This window comes from Phaethon aethereus, assembly GCF_964289735.1.
Source record: "Phaethon aethereus genome assembly, chromosome: 2".
Taxonomy (NCBI): domain Eukaryota; kingdom Metazoa; phylum Chordata; class Aves; order Phaethontiformes; family Phaethontidae; genus Phaethon; species Phaethon aethereus.
This window is the reverse complement of record NC_138582.1, coordinates 106,563,706-106,578,965: the sequence shown is the minus strand read 5'-3', so window position 1 is coordinate 106,578,965 and position 15,260 is coordinate 106,563,706. Positions and strand designations below refer to the sequence as shown.

Genomic DNA, 15,260 nt, shown 5'->3' with positions numbered 1-15,260 from the left:
GTTCCCTTGCAAGGTTAAAATAACGTGGGGGAAAATGAATAACTTTTTTTTATATTTGAACAAATTGCTAGAGTTTTCCTGTTCTTGTTAAGATTAGTGCAAGTATGTACTAGCAAAACATTTGAGCGTCAGTGTGGAATATTTCCAGGGCATTTCCAAACTTGATGTATATCAGTAGCTAAGGTTCATGATTATTTAACGGGGCTGACTGTTTAGCTTTGTTTGTGACTTGGTCTTGTTCAATTCACACAGACTATTTTTCATATTGAATGCTTTATGTATTGACTAATTGGTGTTTCTGGAGCCAAAATTTGGCTGACTAACCTAAAATCCTATGATAGCCAGATGGGAATGCTATGTTTGCTGCTCCCCTACCCTCCCAAGTTCCTGGCTGAATTTTCCACATTGTAGTGACAAACTTCATGCAGCTGTATTTTTGTGAGTATTTGTAACTTTTAAATGTTTTTGGTTTTGTCTTTTCGTTTGTGCCTTTACCCACTCTTTTATTCTGTTAACCATGCCATTATTATCAACACTTTTCAGTGATGTAAAACATATTCAGTGCTTTGGCTTTTCTATCACAGTGATTTCCCTTCCCTCTACTGTGTTTAATTGCTCGTTTGTAAGATAATTAGAATTTTTTCTTGTGGCTTTTTTTGTCTATTGATAATTTTAACTTATTTTATGCCTAAATCATTTTTGGTGTTAATCCTACAAGTCCATGAAGTTCCTTTTTTTTTAATCCCTCCTTATTTATTCTTTTTTCCATTTCACAGGATTTTTTTTAAAGATTCCTAAGATGCTTTGTATAGCTACAACAATGTGCTGCTGTAAATTCTCTTTCTCATCTGCATCATGGCAGTTTTCTTTTGATCTTAGCCTGCCTACATCTTTTCAGTAAAAAACAAGCTTTTTTTCATATTGACTGCTTGAGGTGGTAGAGTCCTATGCCCTCTTATGTCTCTATGATATAAAAATGACTTATTTTTTCTCCAAAATGGAGCATTTGTCTCTGGGAATTTTCCATGCTGCATGTACTTTTCCATTTCCTAAACAGTTTGAAATCTCTGCATGTACCTTCTATGAGATCTTGGACCCTGGCTGACTCCAGACTCTGTGACATGATAATCTTTGACTCTGCTACTTCATCAGTTCCCCTCTGGGCCCACTTTCTGGGGTTGGTTTTGTTTGTCCTCCCACCTTTGGGATGGTTGGGTCCCTCTCTGGGATTGGTTTGTCCTCCCCTCTGTGATGGCTCAGCAACCCATCTAGTGACATCTGTTAGAAACCAGGGACTAGGCTTGGCCCTTATGGCCCTGAATGACTAAGGGACTGGAACATCTCTTGTATGAGGAAAGGCTGAGAGACCTGGGGCTGTTTAGTCTGGAGAAGAGAAGGCTGAGAGGGGACCTTATCGACGTCTATAAATACCTGAAGGGTGGCTGTCAGGAGGATGGAGCCAGTCTCTATTCAGTAGTGCCCAGTGGTAGGACGAGGGGCAATGGGCATAAACTGCAGCACAGGAAGTTCCACCTCAATGTGAGGAAAAACTTCTTTACTGTGAGGGTGATGGAGCGCTGGAACAGGCTGCCCAGAGAGGCTGTAGAGTTTCCTTCTCTGGAGAACTTCAAAACCTGACTGGACATATTCTTGTGCAACCTGCCCTAGGTGATCCTGCCTTGGCAGGGGGGTTGGACCAGAGGTCCCTTCCAACCGCAACCGTTCTGTGATTCTGTGATTCTGTGATTCTGTGATTCTGTGATTCTGTGACCTTCCTGTGTTCATTATTCACCAGCGCAAGCCTCTGTTCTTAGGGGTCTCTGCAGAAGGCCCGTGTCTTGCAAGTCTCCAACCACTTGCACCCAGTACGTTCCATCTCAGCATCTTTCCTCTGCCTCATTGGACCATTTGCAGCATCACTGCTACCTTCTAGCACCCTTTCAGGACTGAGTAGATAAGCACTTACGCAAACTGAACGGTGCACAGCATCACTCTCTCTAAGACCTCAAACACTCCCCACTCCTTTAGAGAGAATGAGCCAGAACTTCAGGGCAAGCAAAAAGGAGAGTAAGGCAGATGCAACTGAGCTCTGGGATGCAGATCTTTTTACTGAACAAGAAGGCATGGGGGGAGTAGAGGAGTGTGATATCATGATTCCCCTCCAGACATTTGCAGTGGCAGAAGCAGCAAGCCTGGCTGACACACAGGAGGCTGCGTTCTGCTTAGTCTTTTATAAGTGGTTTCCTGGCTGGCGAAGCAGGAGGAGGAGGCAAAAGGGGGCAACACAGGGACTTCGGAAAAAAACCAGCAGTGGCTTAAAGAGAAAATCAAAAGGCCTATTGTGGCACTTCGGTTAAAAAATGAAGGATGTGAAAGACGTCTGGGAGGAACTCCAGATGCAGAGAGACTGGGAGGAAGAATATGAATGCCTCACTAGCTGCAGGAAGGAAAACTGACTGTGTTGTTTAGGGCTGAAAGTAGAAATTGGGCTGAAAGTAGAAATTGTGCTGAAAGTAGAAATAGGAGAAGTTGTCTGCTCTTGGCAGTTCTGGTGGCAATAATTATTTGCTAGTTGGATGCAACTTTAACTGCACAGGATTTTCAAATAAGTGAGCGAGTCCCCAGTGGGAAGGATGAAAGAATAATGGTAGAGGGGTATAGAACTCAAACATTTAAAGGGACAAATGTCTGACTTGCTAAGACCTTTTTTTTCTGTGCTTGGTTTGCCTAAATGCTAAAACCAGGGGGAGCAGTGAGATTAACTATGCCAAGGTCAGAGAAGAAGCTTCAGGACACAGAGGCTTCTAGGACACAGTCAGCAAGACAAATGGTCTGAACAGACAACACATGGCAGGAGCAAGCCTTAGAGGACACCAAACTGGAAAGTGTCCTCAACCTGACTACAATACACACCCTTGCAGACCATGTGAGACTGAGGAAGACTTTCTCTGAAAGGCAGTAGTCTGTCACTCTTCCAACAGTCTCAGACCCTCTGGGTCCACTATCTAATAGAAGACCATGCTCATCTTAGAAGCCCTTCATAGTTTCCACCACACTCTGGAAGCAGGTCAGAGGGCAGACTTGTGAATTTTCTCTCTCCCTTCTTAGTGTTTATTGGTATTTGTTTACAAGCATTTGAAACTGATGGGTAACTACCACTTCAGAAATCTTAGAAAAGGTATCACTGAGCATAGATAGTACTGGAATGTTAGTGAGGCAGTATTGTCAACTGGTCCATTTTTTGTCCTGCATTGTATTATCTTGTTTCCTAAGATAGCTCAGCTTTTGAAAACAAGTGAGAAGTTTAACGTTTGCAAAAACAACAAAAGGAATTGATGCTCTACTGTATTTTGTGTTTAATGATAATTCTAAAAAATTTCTTACAACATAATACTGTAAGCAACAGAATGAAAATGAAACATAAATTGAAGTTAAATTTACTTTAAAATCTTATACCATTTTGAGTTCTGGTCCATCATTTTAAATAGCCATAGCTGGCATTATCAACAGCATAGCTCCAGCTTGATACACATCAGAAAGACAGGGAACACAAAATAGGATTAAATCAATATCTGACTGCACTTGCAATGTATAAGGTAACTTTATATGCTTAGGTAGTTGTAGCATTAGTCCATCTTCCCTAATAGCAGAATGCCAAGTCCCACACACATGGAAAAAGGAAGCGGGAGCAGGCCCAAACCGCACTGCTGGGGCAGAAGAGATTGCAAGAATCCTTCCGAGAGAAGGACGTTGAGGTGCTCAAGCATGTCCAGAGAAGGGCAACGAAGCTGGTGAGGGGTCTGGAGCACAAGTCTTATGGGGAGTGGCTGAGGGAACTGGGGTTGTTCAGTCTGGAGAAGAGGAGGCTGAGGGGAGACCTTATTGCTCTCTACAACTACCTGAAAGGGGGTTGTGGTGACGAGGGTGTTTGTTGGTCTCTTCTCCTAAGTAACCAGCAATAGGACGAGAGGAAATGGCCTCAAGTTGACCAGGGGAGGTTTAGACTTTATATTAGGAAAAGTTTCTTTACTGAGTGGTCAAACATTGGAACAAGCTGTCCAGTGAGGTGGTGGAGTCACCATCACTGGAATTGTTCAAAAAAGTGTGGATGTGGCACTTTGAGACATGGTTTAGTGGACATGGTGGTGTTGGGTTAATGGTTGGACTTCATGATCTTGAACGTCTTTTCCAACCTTAATGATTCTGTGATTCTGTGAGATGGCACACATCCTTGTTGTAGTAAGCCAGGGAAACACCAAAATGTTACAGCTTGGCTTGTATTTAAAACCAACAATAATAACCATAATTATGAAAGAAACTCAAGAGACAAAAGTAGAATATCTGAGAGCTAAGTACAGGATTTCCACAAAGGAGCACCTGTCACCACAGTAAAGATAATTGCATGCAGCTGGCTTGAGTTCTTTAGAACCTGGAACAAGTTGGCTCTAAAGTTGGAAATTGTGTGGTTTAAATACCTGATTCCATTCCAAATGTGTACAAATCCCTCCTCCCCCAAAATATGACATTTTCTCCTAACAAGTTCTGAGGTATATATATAGTTTTGGTGTCAGTAAAATACTATTGTCGTATACTAGCAGTGTTTTATTGTAGTTCAGCCTTTTGGATTCAATACTATTCAAAGTACTGATATACCTGTTATGCATTTTAGTTAATACTGTATTTCATGCAATAAAATTTTAACATGCAACTGTAAACAATAAAACTTTTGCTTCAATCCTATCAAAATGCATTTCAGAAGATCACAATATTTTTAAAACATCTGTGTGCTTCTACAGAGCAGTTGGCTTCCCAGGAGCAGGGTACAAATCCTTTCTGCATGTGGATCCATGTGCTCCAACCATTTGTCAGTCATTCACAGGTATTCTGCATGAAGTGATGCGTGCGCACCACTTCTATAATGCAACACACTGTACTCCAGGCTTAAAGGGAATATTTGAAATGGACATAATGCTGGTCCTCACTGGGCACTAAAACTAAAACTATGGCCTCTACGTACTCCTCCTGGCCCAGAGAGTCGTAAATAGACAGCATATGTATGGAAGACTGAAAATGGAAGACAGGCAGGAGTTTGTGGGAAGCAGAAAAAGGAGGAAGTAGAACAAAGAGGTGGCCCAGGACTGGCTTTATGCAAGGAGAAAGCAGAGAGAGCACTGCATAGGCAACACTCTTCATAAGGCATCTAAATATTCTGAAATAAGAGCTGATCTATGCACAAGCTATCTATCTGTTTTATGTGTGCTGAAACAGGCAGGGACTGGCTGTTGTAGCACAACATGTGTCCAAAATGGCCAACCTTCACCTCCAGATACAACATGTCAGCTGGCCCTGCTGCCAGGGTGGAGGAATCACGACACATAGATTTGCAGCTCATGTACACAGAATATCCTCTCCCAGCAACAGGAAGTGCCATTGCTCATCCCAAAGGAGTAGGTCCTTGGCCTAGCAAAATTCAAACCACTTATGTCTGGCTGCGAAGTCATGGGTCAAGTCTAGGATGGAAAGAACAGCAAGGACAGAGGGAAGGAGAGGTAAAGAGTAGAGGCAAGGACAAGGGAGCATGTGGAACTCTGTCCAAATATAAGCAGTATAGAACCCAATTCTGGCATTTTCTAAATCACAGCTACTTGGCTTGGCAACTTAGATTTTTTTTTTAGCGTTCTGTAAACATAAAGAGGTCATGTCCATTCACTTCCAATTTTACCATCATATGTTTAATCAATAAAACATGTTAGAAGGAAGAACATAAGCGAAGAAGACATAAAAAAATCATTTAAATGCACCCTGTGGAACCTGTTATCTCTGCTTACTTACTTACTTACTCAGTCCATTAATTTATTTTTTTTTAAACTAGGTTAATAGCTGCTTGCATATTCTTGTGGATAAACAGAAAGCTTCACAAACCATCTTCTTAAATGAAGAAAGGTTCTTCCTTACCCTCAGATGATGAGATTCAGTATTATTTAAAATAAGCTGCTTTTGTTATCTTAATAATGATCTTTAATACTATGATGATACCTCAACTCCTGCTACAACATTCACTTTCAGTACTGTTTAATCAAGTTTTCATGAACTGTTGAAGTATATTTAATGGCAGAATTCTGGGCATTAACCTGAGCATCTCACTTTTTTTTTTTTTCTTTCCCCCAGCTCACCTAGAAGCTTAACCGAGTCTCTACTTTACATCAGAGCAGTTTAGGCTCTGGTACCATTGACAGAGACTGTCAGCAAAGGTCTCAAATTGGCTGACGATAGGTAAGATTTGCTAATATCTTTCTCTTTGTTCTGTCCGCAGTATTACAGGTGAGAAGCTGAGTAGACTATGACACTTGCCTTTTACCCAGGGATTCCTCCCCATTATAATACTCTCCCCAGATTTGTTTTGTGGCCCTCCTGCTGCATCCTGACACCCTGTTGGCCACTTTACCCATGTTCCAACAAAGTGTTTCTGGAGGTCTGGGATTCTGTTTTACTTGGTCATTCAAATACATTTCTTGCACTGGAGCTTGCCAAATAAATGTGATACTTCCAGGCACTGGTGGCAATTCTGTAGCAGAACAATACACAGTCCTGGCAGAAGAGGACAGTATTTTATGCAGATGAACTTCTAGCTACTCAGCAACCCACCTTGTCCCTTTTCCACATTTTTGAAATTGGCATTGGATTAATTTTTCTACATGTGTTTTTGACACTAGTCTTTTTTTGCATTATTATCACTGTCCTATATTTTCTTTAGAAGAGCTAAAAGCAGCAGGGTGTATTCTACCAGCCAAGAAGATGATTCAACAAAGGGAGCAGCTTGAGGCACTTACCTGCTGACACCACAAGCATGGCTGTGCAGCACTGTCCTGGTTCGCCTTTGTAAAATACACTTTGCAAGAGCTTCAACAGAGTCCTCACAGGCTGCTTTATATTGCTGGGGGAAGTGGGGGGAAATCTCCCGCTGTCAGCCAGCCATTTGGTTTGCCACCTCCTCAGTATGGAACTTTGCTTCTTACCAGCACAATGTATTAGACAAACTCTGACATTCCCCATGCAAAAGAAAGTTTATTGTGCTTGCCTCTGCAGAATAAAGAGAGGCACAGGGACATGGACACTGCTATACATCCCCCACTATTGGGAATGTACTGGATAAAACACAGACTGGTGAATTCAGAAGTCCAAGGGCAAAACCAAAAATTGTTTTAGGGAACCATAGCTGAGGATAGGTGCACAATCTTTGGGAAACCCTGCTGGACTTGGGAAAGAACTTTCCTGTCTTTTCTGTAGGGCTACAGGCCTCACTGCCAAATCCAGGGGGAACTGTGTAAGAAATCGTCCATGCTTAGACATTTATTGTTTTACTGAGAAACAAAGTGCTTTTGTGTAAAATAATAAGCTATTAAGAGCCCTCCTCTCTTCTGAGAGCAAGTAGTTCTTACGTAAGGTATATGCAATAGATATAGCATAGTTAAAATACCTCAGATGATCAGAGGCTATTCAAACAGAAGTAAATTCAGCCAAAAAAATAAAGAAAACTGACCAATGAAGGTGCAGTTCTAGAAAAGACTAAATTAACTTTTGATTTGACAGAGCATCTCATCACCACTATATTACACCTTTAACTCATTTTGTTAAGAGAAGTAGTGAACTTTTCTAAAGTCTCCTTGAAGGACTTGATCAAATAAGCTCCCAGTTCATTGTTTGTCTCCTGCACAGCTGCATCATAACTGCCAAAGAGTGGAGTTGAAGCCTTCACATCCTCCCTATTTGCTTGGAGTAAAATGAGGTTAAGCTCCTCTGCTACACTTTCATATTTTTGATGATCAAATCTGCAGAGACTGGCATCATCTATTGGGTAGGTGATGCCAATAGGGTAGCAGTCCCTTGGAACTGGGAACTCCACATTTTTCAGCATTGGCAACTCACAGAGAAATGTGAAAAGGTGTTTAAGTGCTTGGGATGACAGTGGGTTTCCAATAAACTTAAACTCCTGTAGTTTCTGACAAGGGCTTAAAGCTAAAATCAACATGTTTACATGAGTGTCTTGGATGTTACAGTCCTCCAAGGTAAGACTCCTGAGCACTGAAGAGGAATGACTAAGAAGCTTAAAGAATATTGATGGATAAAGGTCAGGTATATTGTGACCACTCAGGTCCAGAGCTTCTAAGTGATTAGCATGGAAGCTATTGGCTAAATAGGCCATGTCAGCGTGGTTCAATGAGCAGTTAGAAACATCCAGCATCTTCAGCGGAGTTTTTAGTGGGCTGCAGAATTAAAGAGAAAAAAAGTTTTATGGCATAAAGCATTGAAAAGGTAAATTTACAAAATTTCATACAACTATCCACATTATGAATGCAGCCATTTGCCATGTTCATTATTTTTTCTAACCTCTTTTGAGAAACAGAAGCATGTGCCAACAATGACAAGCATATTTTCCTCCTGAAATCAGTTCCATGAATTAGCTCCTAATTTGACTAAATGACTCCAACTGTGTTGTTTTAATGGGGATTAATTTGATAATATTCTATATGTCTATTTTTTAACCAGTTATATATTGTCAGGTGTCTATTACTTGCTGAATTAATAGTAGATCATTACTACTTTAAAAGCATTGGTGGCTGCTTCTTGTAGAAAACTGTCATAATTCCAGATTGAGATCATTTCCATTAAGGAAGGTTCATTCCAAGATGAAAGCCAATCAGTATTCTAACAAGCCATCTGCCTTTGTTTCTAGTTTTGTTTTTATTATGTTTTTAAATGCCCAAAAGGTTTACATGTTGTATTGTTCTGGAGTTACAAAGAGACCTTCTGATGGAGAAGAAGGTTGAAAGAAGTGTACCTGAATTATGTGCAAATATTCTAGTTAAATATAAAATAGTTCTGACACATGAAAATCAAGAGATCCCTTTCATACATACTAAATCTTAGTGAGACTTCTGCCACAGACCTCAGCTGGATCAAGGTTAGAAACTTGTAATTTATTTCTATCAATATAAGCAGTGTGCCATTCACAACTTTTAAGTTAAATGACTTCTTTGTACAGGAGGAATTTTAGACCAAGGTGATTTGCTTCGATGAAACTTTTGTTGGCTTATTTTTTTAGATGCTCTGAAAAGCACATAGTTAACTTATTTTCTGTTCAGATATGAACACTGTTCACTGGCAGCTTGTTATCTTTTTGAGAACTGCTAATTTTACCCAGGAATTCATAATGAATAGTCATATATTAGCTTAATTCACAGTACAGAAAAACATCAGATCTCTCTTGCCTTGAGATCTACAGACACAACAAAAACCTGAAATCAATGTCTCAAATCAAAGTCCACTATCCCCTGCCCGCCTAAAAATACAGTATCTGTGGAATCTTAGTATATTTACTGCCTGTTTTTTGGAGGACAAACATTCACTAGACACCTTGAAAAATACTTGAAATATGACTCAGGTCTTACACCAAAACCAGCCCAAATTGATTGAGTTACAAGCTCAAGAATGTAGTAAATAAAAAATGTCTGGGTATATCCCTCTCTTATGTGGTACCAGAAGTACATTCTCATCATACTCATCAGATGGGCTCTGGAGGACTAATAAGAACAACCAATTCTCCTAAGTGTATTCGATATATGTTGGCTTCAAATTCTTACTCTTTCCTAGCTTCTTGCTGCCCCTTCTCACCCCCTCCCCCCCCAAGATATACTCATTTCCCTTATTCTCCGAGATTCTCGGCTTGCTGATGGCACAAAGGGCTGTTCTTCACAGTTTGACTGAAAGCAGGATGACAAATTACCTGAGCAGTTTCTGTATTCTTCCTGTGAGTATAGAAAATGATACACTGAGTTCGGTCAGCTGCGTCATTTCACTCATCTTTTCTCCAATGTTAGTAAGCATTTGTTCATCTGTAGCTGTGAACCTCCGCACATTAAATGTTCGTGCTGGCAAGGTCAAGGACATCAATAGAGGGAAGTGGATACTGCTGAAGAGTATTTCCAAGTGTTCCATTTCCAAGCGAACATTGTGAACTATTTCCAGTTTGCGCAACAAAGAGGGATCAGCAAGCTTTATGATATAGAAGAATTTCTGCAAAGCCAGGTTGTCAGATCTGAATGCCACACAGCAGATCTTCAGTGGACAATAACATTTCTTCAGCAGGGCCTGCACTACCAGCTCATAGTTCCGCTCTGTAACGTACAAGTCAATTAGCACATCAATACTGATTTCAAAGGTACCTGGACTGCACTGTGTTTGTTGCAGGTAAACCAGCAGTTCTAAACAAAGCTTAGAGAGCAGCTGTGTCCTGGCCCACCTTCCCATTGTCTTCTTACACTCACAAAACTGAACTTCAACATCTTTTATACCCGTCAGGTCAACCACTTTCAACCTTTTCATGTAGGGAGAAGGATGATTCAGCACGTAGTCTCTCAGCCCTGTCAGACAGCTTTCCAAGCACACTGAGCATGTTCTATGGCTCAGGTCTTCCTGGTAGTCCACAGTAGTTCCCAAAAGTTTTCCCATGTTAAAGTCAACAAGTGGCCAGTTCTCTACCAAGTCATGAATCACTTCCCCTTGCTCCAGTAAATAGCTGGCTTTAAAAAGAAGAGGAAAAAGATTATGGGCAACACCGCCGAGACTCTTCCTGGCAAACTCTGCATTTGACACAAATGCTTCAGCACTAATGAACCGGAGAGACTTCATTGTTGCTCTGGGCTCCTTGCTGTCATGGAGAGTGAATTCTGTGTTTAACTAAAGAACCTAGTTGCTTATCACCTTCTATTTTTATCTGCAGCTGCTGTTTGCTGCTAATGAAAGCCTTGCTGGGACGGCAGAGTGAAGTCACATGCTGATCCTCTGCTTTCTATTTTGGAGCTATACTGTGATTCCGCAGTAATTAACTGTGAGATCTTTAGTCAGAGACCATTTATTCATTTAAACTCTCATATTTATAACAAAATTAACTCAGCTAAGTACAGACCACTGCCCAGCAGGAACAGTAAGATGAGAGCAGCACACATAGATAAGACTATTTCTGTATATTTCCTATGCCATACAAAAGGCACTCGGGGATCCAGCTTAAACACATAAAATGATCTGTATTCCACTTCCACGAAAGATGATATGCTGGAGCTTCACATGCTGATTTCAATGCAGAAGATTTCTTTGAGTTAGCATAGAGCTTCTCCTAAAAACTATAGCCATAAGGAGAGACTGAGGTGCTATAGTCATTGGGCTACACAGTGTCCTTCCATTTTGCCCTTGCTGTTGGAAAGGAATAGTTAAATACAGTGGCTCTAGTGGAAAAGATAAAAGACTAGAGGAGTCAGAGCCTTGGTGACCAGAACACTTGCCTGTGATAGGAGACTGAGGGTTAAGTACAAGACAAGCTAAACAAGACAGAGCACAGTGTTAAATCTTTCTCATAATGTCCCAGGCAAGAATCCTATTGCTGTTGCTTTGAGCAACAGATGGTCTCCTGATATTTGAGAAATCATGGTTTCATTGTGATAAAGAATGGGAAAACATTTGACATCTATTATCTTTTCAGACGATGTTTCTTTTTTTCAGCCTGGCACTTGCCTGCCAGGGGAAGCCATGCTGGCTACCTGCCTTACAGTGCCTCTCATGTCTTTTGCTGGGCAACCAGTGGGACACAGAATGAGCATAGCTTGAAGTTCCTAAGTTACGTGCAACTAACTATTTCGGTTTTTTTGTGGGCTTTTTTTTGGGGTGGAGGTGCCTTACATTTGAGTTGTGGGGCATTTTGCCGTACAATCAGGATTTCAGTATATCTACTGGGTTATGCTCTACTAGATGTTGGTTGAACATCAGGTGCAAGACAATCCTGTAAATATATTTCCTTTTGCCTCTGTCATTTAGAGAAACCCTCAAATGCATAATGTTAAATAGTTTCTAAGTGCCTATACACCCAACTCACATCCTCCATTCCTTGTTCAACTTCTACTCTCTGCACATGACCTCTACCTCTTCTCTTCTGCAGCTCTTATTTTTTCAACATCATTTGTACAAAGATTTCTGAGATAATCTGCCTGACTGGCAAAACTGACTGTGTCTTGAGATGCCTTTGTTCAAATCCAGAACAGATCCTGTCAGATTTATTGACTTGAGTACCATGCCATGCCCTGTCTTATTGCTGGAAATGGTCAATATGGAAGACTAAAGACTTCCTGCTAAGAAGTGCATCAGGATCTCACAGTACCATGCTAAGCTGAAAAAGTTGCAAATGATAATATCAAATATAATATGGAAAAAAGTATTAAATTTACTGTTTCTTTTAAAACAATTATGAAAAAGAGTTGAAGGAAAGAGTCAAACTGTGTTCCTCAGCAAATAAGCAATAATTTTTTCAAATATAGAAGCGCCTACAAATATTTATTTCTGTTTTTAACCTCTATAAATGTTTCTCTACTCTAACAAAAACCTAGGACATTACTAGAGCAGTTTATCTTGGGACTTTTGGACCACTGGTCCAAATATACTAGGTAAGCAGATAAAGACATCCAAATATACTAGGTAAGCAGCTGAAAAGTTGAGTATATATACCTTAATAACCAGATGTTTAAAGTTTGAAAGACAATAAAACTATACTTAGAAAAGTTTCAAACAATTTGTACATTTTTCTTGTCACACAGGGTATCAGTTATACGTTGCTGTTTTCAGCATTTACAAATGCTTACATATCGCACAAAATATAGTAATGCCTACATCATCATTTGCTATACATGAACTGGATTTTAAAAACAGAGGAAAATACTTAATACCTTGACAAGTTCTATCTATTTCATCTTACATGTTTTTTAATTATATTAGTGATGCCACTTATCTATTTGACGGCAAAATTTAAGCTGATACAAACAAAAAAAATCTGCAAAAATAAAAAGCTTCTTCACAATGACACAGTCTAATAAATATGATCCTTCCCGGGTCATTTAAAATGCATTTAGGATTTTTCTTTTGCTTTTGATAGAATATTCCATAATGAGTTTAAGTTGGAAAAAAAAAAGGAATCCATGAAGTGTGGCATGAATTTTTCGCAGCAAGGCAGGTGTGGAGTTATCTGGAAAAGCAGGGTCAGCACATCTTGAAAAAAGTCTTCATTGTCATGTGATTCAGAGCTGTCAAAACAATTACTGTATTAAACATTTAGTGTTTTAGTTAATGGTAGAAGAATCATGACAAATAACTTAAAAATTTTAACCAAAAGTCAAGTTCATGATATTCTAGCATGCAAGCTGTTTTAATATTGGTTTTGTGCTCATATGGCAATAAATACTAAATTGATTTTATCAATAAACCACTTTTTTTCTTTTACTACAAAAAGACTAATCAGATCAGTGTAAAAAATGTCATCAATTGGATCTGAATAGATTTTTAACCTTTAAAAGCAGCATATCAAACATAAAAGTATTTAATAATAAAATAGCTGGTTTTCAAATTAACTTGAAGTAGGGTACCACTGAGAACCTCAAAACTGTCATCCTAAATGTATGAAAAATCTAATTCTTACTGAAGTGAATCCAACATGGAAGAAAGTTCTATTAAGAATTTCACTTTTATAATCCATTACAAGATATATGTATCTCTCTATCAGCAGCTACAGAAGCATTCCTGAGTCAGATCAAAATGAGAGGGGGCAGGGGAGAATACAGGTAATCCATTACTTTTGCACAAATCTTGCCAGTTTGTACTGTTTACATTCAACATTTATTGGCATAGTCATGTAAAAAGAGAGTTTAGAGGTTCAGGTTTGCAAAGATGCAGCTCTGGCATACCTAAGGGAAAAGAACAGAGAGGACCGATTTATTAAGGAATGAAAGTTAAGCGAAGAAAGGAGCATAAAACTGTGTAAAACCACAATGAACAGTGTTGTGGGTTGACCTTGGTTGGACACCACGTTGTCCACCAAAGCTACTCTATCACTCCCCCTTCTCAGCTGGACGGGTGAGAGAAAATATAACGAGAAGCTTATGGGTTCAGATAAGGACAGGGAGAGATCATTCAGCAACTACCATCATGGGCAAAACAGACTCGACTTGGGGAAATTAGTTTAATTTATTGCCAGTCAAAATCAGAGTAGGATAGTGGGAAATAAGACCAAATCTTAAAACACCTTCTTCCCACCCCTCCCTTCTTCCCGGGCTCAACTTTGCTCCTCATTTCTCTATGTCCTCCCCCCCGAGCGGCACAGGGGGACAGGGAATGAGGGTTGCAGTCAGTTCGTCACACATTGTCCCTGCTGCTCCTTCCTCCTCAAGGGAAGGACTCACACTCTTCCCCTGCTCCAGCATGGGGTCCCTCCCATGGGACACCTCCATGTGAGGGAGTCTCCAATGTGAGTCCTTCCCACAGGCTGCAGTTCTTCACGAACTGCTCCAGCCTGGGTTCCTTCCACGGGGTGCCGTCCTTCAGGAACAGGCTGCTCCAGCCTGGGTCACCCACGGGGTCACACGTCCTGCCAGCAAACCGGCTCCAGCCTGGGCTCATCTCTCTACAGGTCCTGCCAGGAGCCTGCTCCAGTGCAGGCCTCCCACGGGGTCACAGCTTCCTTTGGGCATTCCCCTGCTCTGACCTCGAGTCCTCCATGGGCTGCAGGTGGAGATCTGCTCCACCATGGACCCCCACGGCAGGGGGACAGCCTGCCTCACCATGGTCTTCACCATGGGCTGCAGGGGAATCTCTGCTCTGGCCCCTGGAGCACCTCCTCCCCTTCCTTCTCCCCTCACCTTGGTGTCTGCAGAGCTGTTTTCACACATTCTCGCTCCTCTCTCTGGCTGCAAATGCTGCATGCTTGTTTTTTTTCCCTTTCTTAAGTCAGTTGTCCCAGAGGCACTACCACTGTCACTGATGGGCTCAGCCTTGGCCAGTGGCGGGTCTGTCTTTGAGCCGGCTGGCACTGGCACTGTTGGACACAGGGGAAGCTTCTAGCAACTTCTTGCAGCAGCCACCCCTGCAACCCCCACTGCTACCAAAACCTTGCCACGCAAACCCAATATACAAATTTAATTCTAAATTAGGAAGCTACTGAGAAGGTTGCTCTGCAGAGAATGTAGGGGAAGGAAGGCATGACAGATCTAACTATTTTTGTGGAATTTCTCAGTCCAAAAATATTTTATCACTATAGATATCTTCTGCAATTTTTTTTTACAATTATCATCTATATTCTATTTGAGATGTTACAGAAATGGCAATCAAAATTAACCTAAAAAAATTAGAGAATTCTCACCTGTTAAGAAGTTATCTTTCATATAAGA

General features: G+C 40.7%; 1 protein-coding gene across 1 annotated transcript; it reads right to left on the bottom strand.

Moving 5' to 3' along the window:
- Positions 1-7,618: 7,618 nt before the first annotated feature.
- On the bottom strand, positions 7,619-10,689 carry LRRC14B (leucine rich repeat containing 14B; the record flags this gene model as incomplete). Its single annotated transcript, XM_082014910.1, has 2 exons — positions 7,619-8,264; positions 9,785-10,689. The coding sequence occupies 2 exons, from the start codon at positions 10,687-10,689 to the stop codon at positions 7,619-7,621; spliced, it is 1,551 nt and encodes a 516-aa protein (XP_081871036.1).
- Positions 10,690-15,260: the final 4,571 nt, after the last annotated feature.